The 17,866-nt window shown below is 33.4% G+C and overlaps 3 protein-coding genes across 4 annotated transcripts; 2 read left to right on the top strand and 1 right to left on the bottom strand.

Annotated features, from left to right (window-relative positions):
• Positions 1–7,876, top strand: LOC111428731 (zinc transporter ZIP1-like). Its single transcript, XM_023064387.2, has 3 exons — positions 1–204; positions 6,117–7,195; positions 7,666–7,876. Exons 2-3 carry the CDS (start codon positions 6,172–6,174, stop codon positions 7,758–7,760), a joined length of 1,119 nt encoding a protein of 372 aa, XP_022920155.2. The 5' UTR covers positions 1–204; positions 6,117–6,171; the 3' UTR covers positions 7,761–7,876.
• A 4,336-nt stretch (positions 7,877–12,212) lies between these two features.
• On the top strand, positions 12,213–13,085 carry LOC111428860 (uncharacterized). Of its 2 annotated transcripts, none has more exons than XM_023064572.2 (4): positions 12,213–12,485; positions 12,543–12,662; positions 12,722–12,931; positions 12,995–13,085. In XM_023064572.2, the coding sequence occupies exons 1-4, from the start codon at positions 12,343–12,345 to the stop codon at positions 13,002–13,004; spliced, it is 483 nt and encodes a 160-aa protein (XP_022920340.1). In that variant the 5' UTR covers positions 12,213–12,342; the 3' UTR covers positions 13,005–13,085. The 2 variants fall into 2 exon arrangements, with proteins under 2 accessions (XP_022920340.1, XP_022920330.1); XM_023064562.2 differs by having other exon boundaries at positions 12,722–12,927.
• Positions 12,719–17,794, bottom strand: LOC111428876 (uncharacterized). The gene is made up of 3 exons (XM_023064592.2): positions 17,524–17,794; positions 13,457–13,579; positions 12,719–13,398 (listed from the first exon to the last, which is right to left on the bottom strand). Exons 1-3 carry the CDS (start codon positions 17,679–17,681, stop codon positions 13,224–13,226), a joined length of 456 nt encoding a protein of 151 aa, XP_022920360.2. The 5' UTR covers positions 17,682–17,794; the 3' UTR covers positions 12,719–13,223.
• Positions 17,795–17,866: the final 72 nt, after the last annotated feature.

Below are 17,866 nucleotides of genomic sequence, written 5' to 3' on the forward strand. Positions count from 1 at the left end.
GCAGACTGAGTTTGTTAACTGTAGCGGGACGATCGAGGTTTCTGTGTGTATCTGTGTTCGATAATACAAAGATTTATTCATATAATGTAGTCAAATTGGTGAAGGTGTGCGGTTTTGTGGTTTTGGTTCATTTAAGATTTTTTTATTAATATAATTTGTTATGTCAATGGGATTTTTATGACACGAAAAAGCAAGAATTTTCTGGTAAGAATTTTTTAATAAAGAATGTTTTATCAGTAACTCATTTTAATAACAAAATTGGGTAAACCTAAAAGTATTAATGCAAATATTTATAAAAGAAGAAGCGCGTGATCCGCGTTGTTTGGTTTTCATGTAAAATTTCGTAAATTAATATCACTTTTAGTAATCGACGCGTGGAGATAAATATTTTTTTAAAAATCCATACACGCTTTTATTTATTTATTGTTTTAATGTAAATCAGTAATAAATAAGTTAGCATCAAATTACTTTCTTAGGAAACGTTTAATCGTTATAGAAAACGTTACATGCATACATCCTGTTAAATAATTACACATTGCAAACAAAGCATACATAATTTAAAGCAGACGATCCGTTCTGATGGCTTTAAAACAGTATTTCACTTTCACGAAAAAATTCTTTTTTATTCCATCTTTCTTCATCCAATTTGTTACGCAACCCAAAAAAAAAAGAAAACTTAAAAGTACTCTCTTTTTTAATACCGGATATTTCAAAATGTATTAAGTTTCACGAAGAAGAAAATTAATTTCACAACTTAATCAATAATAATGCTCAAAATAAACAAATTTGGAACTATTTTATGGAAGGCATCTTAGGTTCTTAATACAACAACTACGTTTAACAAATAATAAAGTATTGTTCAGTTTATGGCACAACTCTCTTTATTAAAGACCATGTACCGTTTTCTATTAACACATAATTTTCTTCGAGAAGTTTCTCAATTAGATTGTTATAAGAGGAACATAACAGAGAGTTGTGAACATCGTAATTTTATGGCTTATTATTGATGTTGGGAGCAAATGATTTAATTTTGCAATTTTGTTTTTTCATTTTATTTCTGAAACAGTTATCAATAATATTTAATAATGTTTAAATGATTCGATGACAACTTTAACCGAATTGAAGTAAGAAACATCTATGTGGAATCCACATACCTTAAAATCGATCTACAGTTAGTACATCACTAATACATCGACCTACAACATCACTACCTACTTTTGTGGTTTTATCTCTCCTCTTTTAAATTTCTTTACGTTATCATTCAGTTCAAATCGTACAACTGTAGCTTGACCTGGATGAAAAGTTGAAATTGAAACCGTCATCAAATTCAAGAGAAGACTCCTTAATTATTAGCTGTACAGTTAATGACAAAGTTTGTGTATGCATTGAATAGTAGCAAAAGCCTCTACTCCCTCCTCTACTCTCTGCCTTAAGAATTGCGTTGGGTTGTATCTGCAGAACCTAAATCTACAAAGTAATAGATGATATCAACAATGAACTCCGAGGAAAATTGTACGTTCTAACAAAATGTAATAAAATCGTCATTATAAATACGCACATCAGATCAATCAGAAGTATGAGAATTATGTTAGAGACAATATTTGTTTACTACAATGTTGATACCACCTGAAGTTTTGTACACTACTTCCTCGTGATAGATTATTAATCATAGAAAATTTAGAGGGATAGTATTAATCGCTCAACTAATTTGTATTTCAAGAAATTGTATTACGAAAATTACATTCTAAATTTTAATTTAATCATCTCTGCTGACCACAACATCTGTTTCTTAGAGAAATCTAAAGCAGTGAAAGTCTTTTAGAACATGTTACCAGTTCTGGAATGAGATATGTATTTGACATGGCATTAAGAGCATTAAAAATATACAATAAGTGAGTACATAATCTTGCTAGAAATGTAAATTTTGATAGAACAAGTGATAATACCCGGCAACTACTGGAAATAGCGGAGGAACAACCAACCTCAATTGTTATTGTAATGCATATTAAACAAAGAAGATGCAACAAAAATAAATTTAGTAAGCTTTGGAAGGTGTAGGCTGAAATCATATCATAAAGCAAAACGATGCAGATACTCACGTTCAGCAATAAATCATTAAGACTCTACAACACTAATTTCCCAGAATCAAATCAGAAAATAATACAAAGTAATCATTAAGTACAACCAAAATATTGGTTTTATGATGGAATCAATGAAAGCCCATATAGCATCAACAATCACTACAGGAAAATTGTATGAAATGTGTGTACAGGGTGTCCAAATTTCGATGGGTTTGCAGGGTATCTCAGTTATTATGAGAGGTAGAAAGTTGCGGCTTTCGCGAACCTGAGCTACTTTTTTGTGAAACTTACAATGGCGCAAACCAAATTTTCATAGCCCTTTTCGTTTTTGATATACAGGGAGTGTTTCAAAATTTACGATTTTCAGACACCCCTGTATGTCGGCTATCCGGAAACGTAAAAATGGGTTCTAATAGATTTTTTCACGTAGAATCCAATGGTGCACGTAGAATTTTTCTAGTCATCAAGGTTTTTGAGTTATAAAGAGTTAAGTGTTTTAGAAGTTGAGTATTCAGTATTTGAGTTGTGTTTATAACTCAAAAACCGTGATGAATAGAAAAATTCTACGTGCACCATTGGATTCCACGTGAAAAAATCTATTAGAACCCGTTTTTACTTTTTTACTAAGTTTCCGGATAGCCGAGATACAGGAGGTGCCTGAAAATCGTAAATTTCAAACACTCCCTGTATATCAAAAACGAAGAGGACTATGAAAATTTGGTTTGCGCCATTGTAAGTTTCACAAAAAAGTAGCTCAGGTTCGCGAAAGCCGCAACTTTCTATCTTTCATAATATCTGAGATACCCTGCAAACCCATCGAAATTTGGACACCTGTACAGTGTATATTTGTGGGAAATTTGTACATATTGAAATCGGAGGTTTTTATGGGTGGAGGAAACTTCATCAAGAGTAATACAATTACTACATCAAGGTATCTAAAGCCGACGTGGACATTGGACTTAATAGTTACTGAATTATTAAATAATTAATATTTGTTTAAAAGTCGATATGTCAAATTCGTGTCTTAGTTATTATTTCTTACTGTCGTGATACAGCCATAGATCCATTTGAATGTAGCTAATTCAATCTGATCACAATTAAGTGTGCTGTTGACATTAGCAAAATTAGAAACAGGTAAACCACTTGGTGCACCACGATCATTTAGAAGAAAACCATCAGTTATGTGGTAGTGTGAACGTAAAACATTTCCTAATTACTCCAAACTATCCTGTTTTAAATTTAGTTGATCAGATTCTAATCTTTTCCACAACGTCAGTAGGATTATATCTGGTCCGATATTGCTCTTTTTGTCGTCCATAATATATTTCCAAATTATAAATGTAGCAAATTTTGCCAATCACTATAGCAAAAAAATTTATTCCTTAAACCGAACGAATAGTTTTAGAGTTTCTTTAGTTTTAGAATTTCGTGTTGTAAGAAGCTACATGTAAAAAGAAGCTTGTAACATCATCTCGTTCATGCAGTTGTGATCTTTCTATTCTTGGTTAAGCTTAGTTAAGAATAAGATATAGTGACGGTTATGTCACAAGAAATTCTGCTGCACTTTCCTGGGCATGTTTATAGCGAGTTTTTAGTAAAGCCGAAAAATCACTCAAGAAAGAAGCAAACATTTTTGCTAAAAAATATTACATTTAAAGTAATCAGCAACTTGGACAAGTAAAAATTCTAGAATATGATTGGTATAATATCAAAAATATAAGTAATAATAATAGGATTTATTGTACAGTGCATAATCGGTAAATATGCACATTTACCGGGAAATTTCTACTTACTCAGAGAGATAAAAGTTAACATATATCATAGAAGGTTAACATCTTTATCTAAACCCTAAAGATATCGAACGCTGATACTTGATTAATAATTATTCAATTACTAATTAATTAATATTTGTTTCAAATCTGTATTCACTTTTACCGGTAAATGTGTACATTTCTCTCCATGAGACTTGAGTTGCTAAATGTACAGATATAACTATCAGTGTGTGAATAGCTCAAATTGGTTTTTATCGCGAGGTTATTTGTAACCAAAATAATAAATGTCGTTCAAATTACGTTCTAAAACCACCCGTTTATTCAGTGTGTGTTGCATCCTTTCTTCGTTAACCTTCATAAAACATCTGTAAAACAATCGAAAACGTTCAAGTATCATCATGATATTGAGACTATGAATTTTGATGCATTTTGAATAAACTTTTCATAACCATGTTTGTCGAAATCCTGATAATGTTAAAGTTACGAGATAATTACTAAAGATAATGGAAAACGAAATACAAGAAGAAGAATCAAGCAAAAATAAATATGAGTCATTGTGGTGATCACAAGAGGAATGTTATTGATTGAATATAAGCTGCATTTAAATAGCTGCATAAAACTATTTTTCGTTATTTAAAGATATCTAATACTCTATGTCAATGCTGTTCGTACATTCTCCAATCTGCCATTCAGGTTCCTCGTTAAACTCTGCAATATCTCAGCTGGTATACCAATGAATTCTTTGATTCAATTAATACTTCACTTGAAGTGTGGAAAATTGTTCAATGCGCATTCAACTTAGTAACTTAGTTAATTGCGAGTAATTGGCGTTCATTAACTTCGTTAGAGCTACAATTTGTCCAGTAAAAATGATTCTGAGTATTCACGTAACTAGGAAGCTGAAAATGCATCTCATCTAAGATCTACAGCTTGTCCAGATTATTATCTTTGTTTATGTTTGTCATAATTTGCTGATAGAGTTGTTGAACGATCTGCAACTTTAATGAAATGGATGAAATTTTAAATGAAAATGAAGTATTCCTGACTTCCTGATCCCAAATACTTAGCAGCTTATGAACTGAACACTGTGTGTTTGAAACCGTAAGGCTGAAACGTGCACAATTTCGATATTCTGTGGAGTACGAGTACTTCTTGGGCATCCTGTTAGTTTCAAAGTTTTTAATCCATGTTTATATCAAATGTTTCGAAAGAACTCGATCATGATGCCCTTGGTTGAAAAAATGTCATCTCTTTCTGCGTGGCTTCCAATTTTCATTGATTTTGTAAAACATTTTTATGTTAAATTTTTAAGTTTCTGTTTTTCTGTGTCACTTTATTAATGTAAAAAATTAAATCTAATGCAAAATATATAATATTACTTGGAAACAGCAAGGTTGAAAAACAACACGAAAAACTTTTTTTATTTTTTAAACTGCTTTGAGCATTCTTTTTTTAAGAATCATTTATTCGATTTGATTTGAATACATCATGGGCCGCCAACAACGACTCATCATCAAAAACATCTTGTATTTGCTGCTTTTATTTATAATCTTGTTCGTAAAAGCTTTTTAACGTTTCTGACTGATTGAGAACTTGTTTTAGAGACTTTCACGCCATGTAATGACCCTGTACCTTTCAACAGATTTGTTTACATTGTTCGGCAAGTTTGATTAATATTGCGAATTTCCAGCAAGCCTTATTTAATTCCTTTCAAATAAGATGAATAAAATGTTTGAAACCTTAAAATCTAAATATGTTCTTCCTCATTTTTCCTCAAATATTTGATTTTATCAGTGTTATAATCACATTTAGTTGATTTGCTAATTGTTGCAGTACTTTTTTTTTGCAAAATCTGACAGTTTTTGAATTGTTCTGATACTTTTAAAGTCAATTTATAAATTAAACAATAAAACATTTACTCAATTTTTGAAACAAAATAACACAATACAAAATATTTTATAATTCAAATTAATTTAAACCCACTTTATAAAGTTGTCTTTGTTTCCGCGCAAATTTTTTAGTACAGTTAAAACTGTAAATTGCCTTTCACGCGTGTTAAAGTCATCTAAAAGAGAAACACGAAGTTTTTTTATTCTTAGTCACCGAGATTTATGTTTAGTTTCCAAGAGGTCAACTTATTTCTCAGATAATCCTACGAGAAAGTGAAAGTCTTCGATATTTATGTTAAATCAATGGTTAACATCAACCTTAACCGTTTTGAAAGTTATTTGGAATTTAATTTAATCTTACTTTTATTTTTCAGATGCGCTCTAAAAAACATCTTTAGAAGAATATAACATTTAAAATAATCCGTTAACATGGAAGTGTTAAGTTCTGAAGACATTAACTCGTTAATTTTAGCGAAGGTCACCACAATGCTGGTTCTAGGATTGAGTTCTTTTATAATAGGAATATCGCCGATAAAAATAGCGAAACTTTTTAAAATGAAATCGGAAGGAAGTGGAAATAATTTAACTGTTTCGTTGTTGTTGTGTTTTGGAGGAGGTGTTTTATTATTTACGACATTTATTCATCTCCAACCGGAAGTTCGCGAAGGATTCGAGGCTTTAGAAAAACTTAAAGCAATCCCGATAATCGCCGAAGGAATCCCTCTTTCCGAAATCGTATTCTGTATCGGATTTTTCTTCGTTTATATGATTGAAGAATTAGCTCATGCTTTCTTAGATAAAAAGTACGACCACGAAGTTCTACATCGATCTTTATCGATACGATCCCAAAAGAAAGAGAATGGTTTAACCATACCTAGAGTATCTTTAAATAAAGATGACACAAGTATTAGTTGTATAAGTAACTCAAACAAAGAACTTTTTAACTCACAAAATACGCTCAACTTTACGCAACATTCACATGATCATAATCAAATCAATTTCGATGAAAATAACTCGTTTAGCGGTTTAATGGCCGTATTAGCATTAAGTTTTCATGCGGTTTTCGAAGGATTAGCGGTTGGATTAGAAAATAGTGTACAAAAAGTTTGGTATTTATTTGCCGCTATTGCCACACATAAATTGGTAATCGCTTTTTGTGTTGGATTGGAACTTGTTACAAGTAATACAAAGACGATTAAGACGATTTTATATATTGGTACTTTTGCTGTTGTTACACCATTAGGTATTGGTGCTGGAATAGTATTAAAAAATAGTGGGACTTCAGATATTGATATAACATCGGTTATTCTTCAAGGGATGGCAGCTGGAACTCTTCTTTACGTCGTTTTCTTTGAAGTTTTAGCGAGAGAACGGAATAATAATCATAATGGAATTTGGCAATTAACAGCGATTGTGTTTGGATTTTTTATTATGTTCACGCTTCAATTTGCAAGTAAGTACAAAAGTAATAATAATAAAGTGATTATTTAAGCTACTCGGGTTCACCATAGAAAGTAGGTTAACCATCATCCTAAAGATGTATGGACAGATTTTATTACGCCAGGTCAACAACGGTCAAAGGCCTCAAGAGATTTCACTTTTTTTTTTCTTAACCGCTCATTGTACTCAATAAGAAGCATTTTAAAAAAGAAAAAAAAATCTTTTAGTTATTCATATAATTTACATATCATCTGCGTTGACGTTTTCTTTATTTGTTTCATATCTTTATGAAAGTGTTAATTTTCACCTTGTAAAAGATAGATCTGGTATAGTCTAAGATCCTTCCTGTGTCGCAACATGAATTATTTATAGTTCACCTTGGAACCAACCAAAGACATTCTCTAACTTTTCAAAACTCTAGTTCCGCATGATTAATCTCAACCCCTCAAATTCACAATTTTATTACGAGTATTTTTGTTGCAGCCAGTCACGGTCATGGTCACGAACATGTTACGGAAACTACCACGGTTACTGCAGCTACCACATCTGAATTTCACGAACATTCCCATTATTATTAGATAACAAAAGAATCAATAGGCATATAAATAAGATTAAATTGTACAGGAATTATTTATTGTGCTGTATTAAAGAGTGATATGTATTTTTTCTACAATATATAATCATAGAAAAATTATGTGTGATTTTTTCTGTGTTGGATTTTAACTCGAACAATCAAAAAAACTTTTTTCTCATTAACCGTTGTTAAACGACTACCATGTAAGTGTTTTCCTAAGACCTTGATCAAAATAACATTTGAGAAAAGAATTTAATAATCACTAAAATTAAGCTATTGTAAGTAGTATTTAGAAGAAAAAAGAATGTGTCATTTGGAGTAGAAGGTATTGTTTCTTGGTCGTGTCATTGAAACTGCCTCATTACACAATGTAAAATTAATGAAAATGAATCCAAGGATGCGTGAAGTTGGCCCTCTATTTTTTGATTGCTTAATAATCATCATTATTTTAAATTGTCCTAGTATTATAGCAAAGACAATAAAAAAAATTGCATTCAATGGGAAAACTTGCAGAAATGTTGTTTTGATTGGATTAGCCAAATTTTCAAAGAATTTAAGTTTTAGATTATTCTAGGTGTAGATTTTATTTAAAAAAATCAATACTTTGGAATACAGCGATATAACTATAATATATTTGGCCATTCAGGTTTTAAATTTGATACTACAACACTGTGTATTTCTTAACTAATTCCGAACAAACTTTTAATTAAAAAGAACGTGGATCTTGAACTCTGCCTGAGGTTGGCTGCTGGATGGATTGAATAGCTCAGTCGCTACCACTCTCAAGACCAGAAAAAGGAGGAGGGTTGGCAGAGTGGATTAGCAGCCCAGCCGCCGTTAAAAACCAAATACCTAAAATGCTCAAAAAACCATTTACACCTCGGAATCAGGACGGATAACACAGATAAGCGACACGGCGAGAATAAGGAAGAAACGAGTTTGATGAAGGAGAATAATCAGAATAAACTCCTGGAACATAACCTCGTGGAACAACAAAGACCAAGAGACCAAGAAACGAGAAAAATTAGAATTACATTCTATTTTTACAGCGGGAAAAACAAGGTTACTTGTTCGCGAAATTGATGCACACAATTATGAACGTCGAGATAGGGATGATCCATATTGTAAGTGCTTACGCACCCGATATGGATATACCCAAAGAAAACAGAAAAAAATGTTTGACAACGTCCATAATACAGGATGTCTCAAAAAAATGTATTGCAGGTGTAATTAATGAATCACAGCATGGCAGAAATTAGCTTAGTTTGAAAAAGAGGAAATTTGTCCTGAAATGTTATTGGAGGACCGAAAACGCCATTGAAGTGCAAAAACGATTCAGAAGGGAATTCGCTAAACCGCCACCAACGCGACGGACCATTGCTCGCATCAGAGACAAATTTGAAGCAGATGGAACCGTCGAGAACGTCAAAAAGCGCAGGTGTAAGAAACATTCTTTCGATCACCACAGAAATCACTTCAACAAACTGCTTGGGAAACCCACATCTCAAAAGATAGTAGCGTCTATCGCATCATGAAACGTCTGTACTGAAAATGCTACATTCCTACTGTAATCCATGCTCTCAACGAAGACGATCCTGACCGGAGAGTTCAATTCTGTCAAAATGCGCAGAAGATGCAGGGTTTCCACACAAAATTGTGTGGAACGATTAGGCATCCTTTAAATTAAATGGCTCCATTAATCGCCATAATTGCACGTACTGGAGTTCTGTAAATCCTCATGTAACACTTGAGCATCATGTAAACTTATCACGAGTAACAGTGTGGTGTGAGACATTCGCATTGGGCATCATAGGACCAATTTTTTAACGGAACTATCGCTGGTGAGAGATACCTCAACTGGCTTCAGGAGTTAGTGGGTCCACAAATTTCAGAGATGTTTGGTAATGACGACGAGATTTACTTTCAGCAAGATGGAGCACCTTCCCACTACCATCGCGATGTACGAGCTCACCTCGATGCAGCTTTTCCAGACACATGGAATGGACGAACGGGTACCATTGAATACTATGCGCGTTCCCCAGACCTCACGCCCATGGACTTCTTTTTGTGGGGATACCTCAAAGACAAAGTTTATCGCACCAAACCAAGAAGAATCGATGCATTGAAATTGGAAATTAAAAAACAACATCGTGATATTCCTAATGACCTGTTTCGTAATGTTTGCGAATCCCTTGGTGCGCGTTATCAGCGTTGTCTGGACAATAAAGGCCATCAATTTGAACATTTGCGAACATTCCATTTCACTCTATGTTCATAAATAATGTTTTTCTCATCATTCGAAGTGTGAGTACATTCAAACCTTCACACGAAAAAATATTCCCGATGAACAATCTTAATTCAAGAATTAGAAACACAGCTATACCTGATGTAATGCAGCGATATAACGAGGAATCGGTCAATAACAACGATGAAATGTTAATATCGATGTGAGCCAAAGACGAGCTAAGAATCAATAACACCCTTTTCCCACATCAATGGAAGTACAAGTGTACATGGGCTAACAGCAGAGAGTAGACAAGAGCAGAGCAGACAGGAAGCTGTGTTGGATTACACGCACCTTAAAAATTATAGACATCAAATAACTAAATCTGGCAAATGTAGGGTTGGATCACAAACTAATCCCATGTAAATTCCGTTGTAACCTAACCCCCAAGAAATGCCAACAACAGACAAATAATGTCACAAAATTTAACATAGAATCAGCAACGAAAGCACCAAAAATCTGTATGAAGAGAGACTAAAAATCAAAAGCAACTCATTTCAAAACAAAAATTCATTTCTCTATTTCTTGTAACATTTTCATTCCATTTCTTCCCACCCATGCTCCTTCTCCCATCGTAATTACCCAAACCACGGTCATATCTCCTGTAACAATATGCAAATACCTGGGAATCTTGATAAATCGGAGATTAAAATTTTGAGACCATGCCATCAAGATGAAAATGAAAATGACAAATCGTGGGAAGCACTTTAGATCTTTAATATACCAGGGACGCGGCATATCTACTAAATGGGCCACCCAGATCTACAAGACCATCTGTATACCGGTCATTAAATTTTGACCGCTAATCCTCTCCGTAGCATTTAGGGAGGCAGATATCATCTAGAAGTGGCGGAAAGATCTGCTCTTAGATGCATCACATGAATCCAACATCCCCAAAATTCTTTTTAATCCCAGCAACGAACTCGTCTTCAAATTTTATCTCATAATGCTGCCATCAATTCCCCTATTGATTCCTTTAAAAACCTGTTCATTGCTACCCAATCTTTCCACCACTCTCTTCATCTCCTACGCAAATTAACTAGTTTCAAGAAGCTAGACTCAAGCAAATTCTATCTCGGACAGAAAGACTACTACAGATATTTATTATTTTTTTCCGTTATTATGTTTTGCCGGTGTAAATAAATTTTGTTTTCTCTCTCTCAAAATCAGCAGTAGTACAATAAATGAGGAGGTCGCTGTCGAACAGGCATGGGTGAAGCTAAATGTAAATATACATTTTACAGAAAATGTGAAAAGAATTACAAATGAAAAAAGGGTAGCATACTTTCAATACAAAAGTAATAAAACACCAGAAGAACATGAGAAGTACAAATAAAATAGAGTAACCAGTCAAATAAAGGCGTTGAAGAAGGAATATTGAGAAAAATGCTCCAAGGACATGGAGCTAGACCTGTACGGGAGACAGAAAAAAATTCAGGACATGCTCAGAAAAAAACTTCTATATAACGGTATCCAAACAAACGTAATGTTTAAAGAGGATTAACCAGACCATTTTTAAAAATTATACCAGGCAGTTGCAAATATCACGGACGAGGGTAATCAGGAAATAACGGAAATTATGAATTATCAAGACAGTAATCACCACGTAATCATAATATGAAAACTTAAAAACCGCCAAACATCAGGCGACGACGAAATTGGTAACGAGATAATTAAATACGGTGGACAAGAACTTGCAAAAGAAATAGCCACTATATTCCAAAAAAACACTGGAGATCGGAAAAATACCAGACCAGTAGCGAACGAGACGCAAAGACAGAAAAAAGGTCCAAGAAACTACTATAATTATTATAATTGTTAACAAATATTATAGTCCAGAAAGTAACAACACAAACCGGAATAAGTAATGAACAGAATAGAGAATAGAAAATGTTTTGTAGAGACTTATTTCCCAATCAGCCACTGATTATTAAAACAGCCATTCCTTTATAAATTAGTTCAAAGCCTTGTAAAAGTACTGGGATGTGGATTCTGCTGTCTGGATACATAGCTTGATATATACCACAGGCTTCCCTACTATTATCATTACATCTGATGACCACTCTTAGCATCAAAACAACTTACTATTACACTACAAATCATTAAATCCAGTTAAACGCGAAATTGTATTATTTCCAGCGAGTGAAATACAAATATGTAGTTTATTGAAGTTTGTCAGATTGACAGACGTTTCAGAATCCCGTCAATCAGTGTCATTCGTCCTTTCTCAAAATTTGATTTGGATTTGGATAAGGCACCGTGGCCCCACAACAAAAAACCTCGATGAATATGAATTCGTAAAATGACCAGTGAGAGTACACCGGTTACAGACGAAGACCTCTTCAATCAATGTCTCGACAACTTTTATACCACCGCAAGCATTCAAGGCCGTGTAGCCTATTTGCTTATGTCCGTTTATGCAGTCAATCCCAATATTTGGCACAGGTAATGGCTCAGTTATATCAATCACACTTACACCAAAAAACATTTTATTCCATTTAGATTTACATTATACAATCCATCACACATTCTCTTCAGCAACATGATTTATGGAGCTGCGGTTCACATTTATTCAAGACCAGCTATGAGACCAATAAGTGGAGGTAACAGAATTGTTTTTAGGTTAGTCATTATTAATTTAAATTAATAATAATCGCGATTAAAATAATTTTGAAAAATAGTATTCTAGGTTCAATGATGTTTAATTATTCTTCGATGCTAGTCTTTGAATTTTTAAAAGAAAAATTGGATCATCGACCGATATTATTAACATTATTGGGCTTCATATGCGGCCGAATGATGATGCTCCATTTTCTTTCCTATCTTTACCATGTGGATCGTATAAGTCGCGTGGATAGGAATTTTCGAAGAAATCCCGCTTTCGATAGTATGTATGTTCGGGATTGTATGTGCCAGCCCGCAAAAATAGCCCCTTTTTTTCTTTTTGATTTCAGGTACTCCTAGTAATGTGAAATGTAAATGTGGAGAGTATTGTTTTTGACGAAAAAATATAACTGTGTCTATTAAAATGTTCCAATTGGGAAAGTGATGATATTTATTTATAAATAATTGCGTCATGAATAAAAAAAATGGGATTAAAAAAACATTTTTCTTAGTCAATAACTACTTTGCCTTTTATTATTATAAAATGAAATATTAATGATTAATAATGATACAACCTATTTATTTTTTGACTAGAGCGTCTACGTGTGAGACATAATTAGTTCCCAGGTTAATAAGGGCCAGTCCAGTGCTAATACCACAAGCTGTACATAGAGCAACGTTTTGTGGAACTACACTTCGTAAAATCGCCCAGATTAATACAGAACCCATTGAAAAGGATAATGCTCCAAAAGTACTAAAATTAAACAAAAATAAATTAAAAATATAATCTATATTATTACATTTTTTAATACCTGTAAAGAATCCTAGAGCTGGAAGTGGCTGATCTTAAATGGGGCCGACTATATAAATACAAACCTGTCCCTAATAAGGTATTTAATAAAAGAATATTGGTTATATCTCTTTTAGGAAATAATCTGTAAATAAAATTAACAATGAAATTTTTTCTGCAATTTAATTAAATAATAAATACTATAAATTTCTGACTTCTAGATATATTTAAATTTTTCAATTCCTCAGATGAAAAGTTAGCATAGGATGTGGCATAGAAAATATATTTTTTAAAGTGTAATTTTAGATGTCCGTTATAACGCGAGGCTGTACAGTGTTACTTTTTTAATATTGATTGAAGAGAAAATGAGCAAGATTTATAACCTATCCGTCGTAATAAGCATTCATCAACGTACGTGAATTTCAGTTAAAATGCAATATACAAAAATATAGTTCCATGTCTGAATGTTTCAGTGGTAAGTAGCGTTAGTTAACATAAGATATCACTATGTTGCATATTTTTATTGAACTAAAACTAGAACTAACACTAGACCTAGAACTAAAAACATTCGGGTTTAGCCGTCTTAAGAGACGTGCGGCTAAACCCGAATGTTTCTTGTTCTAAGTCTAGTGTTAGTTATAGTATTCCACTAGCACTAGAACTAACACAAGACCTAGAACTAAAAACATTCGGGTTTAGCCGTCTTAAGAGACGTGCGGCTAAACCCGAATGTTTCTAGTTCTAAGTCTAGTGTTAGTTCTAGTTTTAATTGTTATTCAGCGTTAAATTGTGATATATTTTTATTAGACGAAAAGTAGAACTAACACTAGACCTAGAACCAGAAATATTTGGGTTTAGTCGTGTCTCTTAAGATGGTCGAAAACTTAGGGTTATCACAAAAACGTCACCTTTTTCCAAGCAAAAGTTTTCCTTTGCAAAACTACCCAATGTCTGTAGTATTAAGCTATGTTGCATTTTATGTGGGACAGTGCAAGTGCATAGTAGTTTCGTAACTATAGTTCTGCATTCATATATTGCGAGTTATATGAAATTCCCGGCATAAAAAAATGTGAAAGGGACATGGCTGATTTTAAGTTTGGTTTCAGCCAGGGTATGCGCATAACAGAACCGATAATGGCCATTAACGACTTAGTTCAGAACTGTACGGAAATACATATACTTATGCTTCCTCGACTACGAAAAAGCATGTGATCCAGTAAAATATCACTCATGCAGCTTCTCTGTAACTTGGACATAGACCAGAAGGACATTAGATGCATCGAAAAACTTTATTGGCATCAGACTAAAACCGGGTAAAATTCGACAATCATTCGAACAGTATTCCAATCAGAAGGGAAGTATGGCAGGGATATGTTCTGTCGCCGCTCCTGTTTAATCTCTACTTAGAGGCAGCATTTCAAAAAGCATTTGATGATGCTGAGATTGGTATTAAAGTTAATGGGGATACGCTGATGACACTATCTCGATTACTGACAACTTGGAAGGGTTACTACGATTACTCGATGTAATTCATGATAATAAAAAGGAATCTGGGCGCATTCGAAGATACCAAACAAACAGTCAATGATACACGAATACAAAGAGTAGATAAATTCTAATAGCTGTCGATATGGCTATCTATTAACTGCACATCAGTCAACGAAATTAAAAATCGCATACAACAAACTAGGCATCCATTTTTTAAGTTCATAAACGTATTCGATCTAAACGTGAGATTGAGGTTTGTGAAATGTTACGTATGGTGGCTGATTTTGTACGGAGTGGAAGGGAGGGCCTTAAAAACAAGTAAGCGGGAAGTAATAATTAAGTTGGAAGCATTCGCGATGTAGACATACAGTTCGCAGAGTACTGCAAATCCTTTGGACTGCACATATTTCGAATATATGCGACATCATATATACAACTTGTATTTGTAATTAATAACTGAATGCTAATTAGAAGGGCAAAGACGGGTTGGCAGAAAAAAGATGGTCTAGCTACGAAATATTCGACAATTGACCGGATTGCACAACATAGAGGCTTTAATCTATACTGCGAGGAATATCAAATATCCATTAGTGGATAACCATTGCAAGAAGGAGAAAATAAATGTTTAACAGTCTAAAACGCAATTTTTAAATTATTTTAATGATGACTCTGTAATCCGAATTATTCCATAATGCAAAATATTCGTGTTTTAATTAATTCCGATTAGCGAGTCCTCGCTGTATATGAAAAAAAATGAAACAACAAGGAAATTCCTTATAGGGATAACAGAGCCTAAGACTGACAGTTCACTGCCAGAAAGTTTTTAATGTATTTTAAGTTCGGGGCATGGGGGCATATTTGATGTGTGGACAAGATTTTCATTTTTTGGCGGATGATGAGCAAAGATACACATGACTAATGAAGCCCCACTACACAAATTTTCAAATATTTATCATCCCTGTGAAGATATTCGTGGAAATGTGTGTCGGTGATAGAGCGAGTTGGCGCTGTATGAAATATTACATGTTTTACGCCATTGCATTCAACTCCTGAACATGCGCAAAAGTAGTTGTTAGTTGTATACCGAGGACACGTTCACAAAATTGAAATTGAGACACAATACTTCCACTCACTGACCAGGAACAATGATGAATAGAGAAGTCAAACATACGGGTATACTCATCCTGGAATTTCGCAAAACAATTGCTTATAATTTATGTAATGCTCGTTCTCCAGCAGAAAAGTTCAAGCCAAGCAGAATTGGTCGTTCATGTCATGAAGTATATCATCAGAATTTTATTTACTTTAACGTATTATATCACAAACTCATGCAGCAGCTCAAAAACTTGGACATAAACTAGAAGAACATTAGGTGTATCGAAAATCTTTATTAGCATCAAACTGCGCGGGTAAAATTCGACAATAATCTTTCCAACAGCATTCCAATCAGAAGGAGAGTACGCCAGGGATGCGTTCCGTTGCAGCTCCTGTTTAATCTCTACTCAGAAATTGGTATTAAAGCGAATGGGAATAGGCAATACAAAAACATGTCACGAAATCGAAATTGGGACACAAAACTTCCACTCATAGCCAGGATGTGATTTGATGTATAAAGAAATCAAACATACGGTTACACCCATCCTGGAATTTCGCAAAACAATTGCTTATAGTTTAGACAATCCTTCTCCAGCAGAAGATGCTCAAGTCATCACGCCAAACAGAAATCGTCGTTCACGATACGAAGTATATCAGAATTTTATGTACTGTAGAAAAAATTTTCAAACCAATATTTTATTACTAAATGCTTTAATTGAAACTTTTATGATAATAAACACTGGTTTTCTAAGTACTTTTGCTTTTATTTACTATTTATTTGCTGTTAAATTTGCATGCAAGAAACTGGCGTTAAGCAGCACTTCTAGTTGGCCAGCTTAATAAGTCTAGATCTTCAAAATTATTAGATGTCAAAAATCTGGCGTGTAAGATGGGAAAAACTAATTTGGTCATATTGACTGAGTCTATGTGGTTTTCTTGGTCACATATAGAGACTTCTCACACCTCACAAATTGCAACTGCTGTGGTAAGAAGAATTTTCCTGGCATTTTATCAGATTTAACCATGTCAGTTAAAACACATGTTTAAAATGACTTAAAAATAATATTTAAAGTGGGATAATCCACATTCCAATTAAAAAAGTTAAACCAAATCTTCATGAATCAATTACAAAGATGTTTACAACTATCACCACTGGACTAATGTAATTTTAAAAACAATTTCTTATCTTTATTAATATAAAATGATTAACATAAGAATTTTCTTTGACACACCCTGTAACTTCTCCTTTGAACCAAATAAAATAAAAATATTGAAAGGAAAGAAAGCTTTGTATATTTATTTAAATAAAATATAGCATTTCTTTTTGAATTTGTGCCAAAAAGATGAATATCCAGTGCTGGCAAACTAACAAAACTTTTCATACCATTTTTTTTAAAGTTCCAAGTATGACATAACCTTCTTATAAGATAACAAATTTTGAAATTATTAATTAAATTATGAAATAAATTGTAACTTTAAATATTTTGTAAAATCATTAATAAATACCTTAAGATAAGTGAAGGGTTCATAACATTTACGGATAGAGCTGTGTAGCTAAGGACTCCTTGTGCTGGGACGTAGTAAAACAAGATATTGCTCTTCGTCAAAGGTCTAAGGCCGAACTTGCCACAACATGATTCCCTTGCAGCTGCAGCAGATGCCATGGTTTTTCTTTGTAAATGGAAAACTTAGAATTTGCAGGCAAAACGATTAATCCGAGAAATGTGCTATTTTAACGAAAGTCGAAATGTCACATGAGCCTAAACAAAATGTCCCTAGATTAATAAAAGACGACTTTACTTCTAACAGTTATACAACTACAATTATTACAACAATCTCTAACAAACCT

Source organism: Onthophagus taurus, chromosome 1 (genome assembly GCF_036711975.1).
Source record: "Onthophagus taurus isolate NC chromosome 1, IU_Otau_3.0, whole genome shotgun sequence".
NCBI lineage: Eukaryota > Metazoa > Arthropoda > Insecta > Coleoptera > Scarabaeidae > Onthophagus > Onthophagus taurus.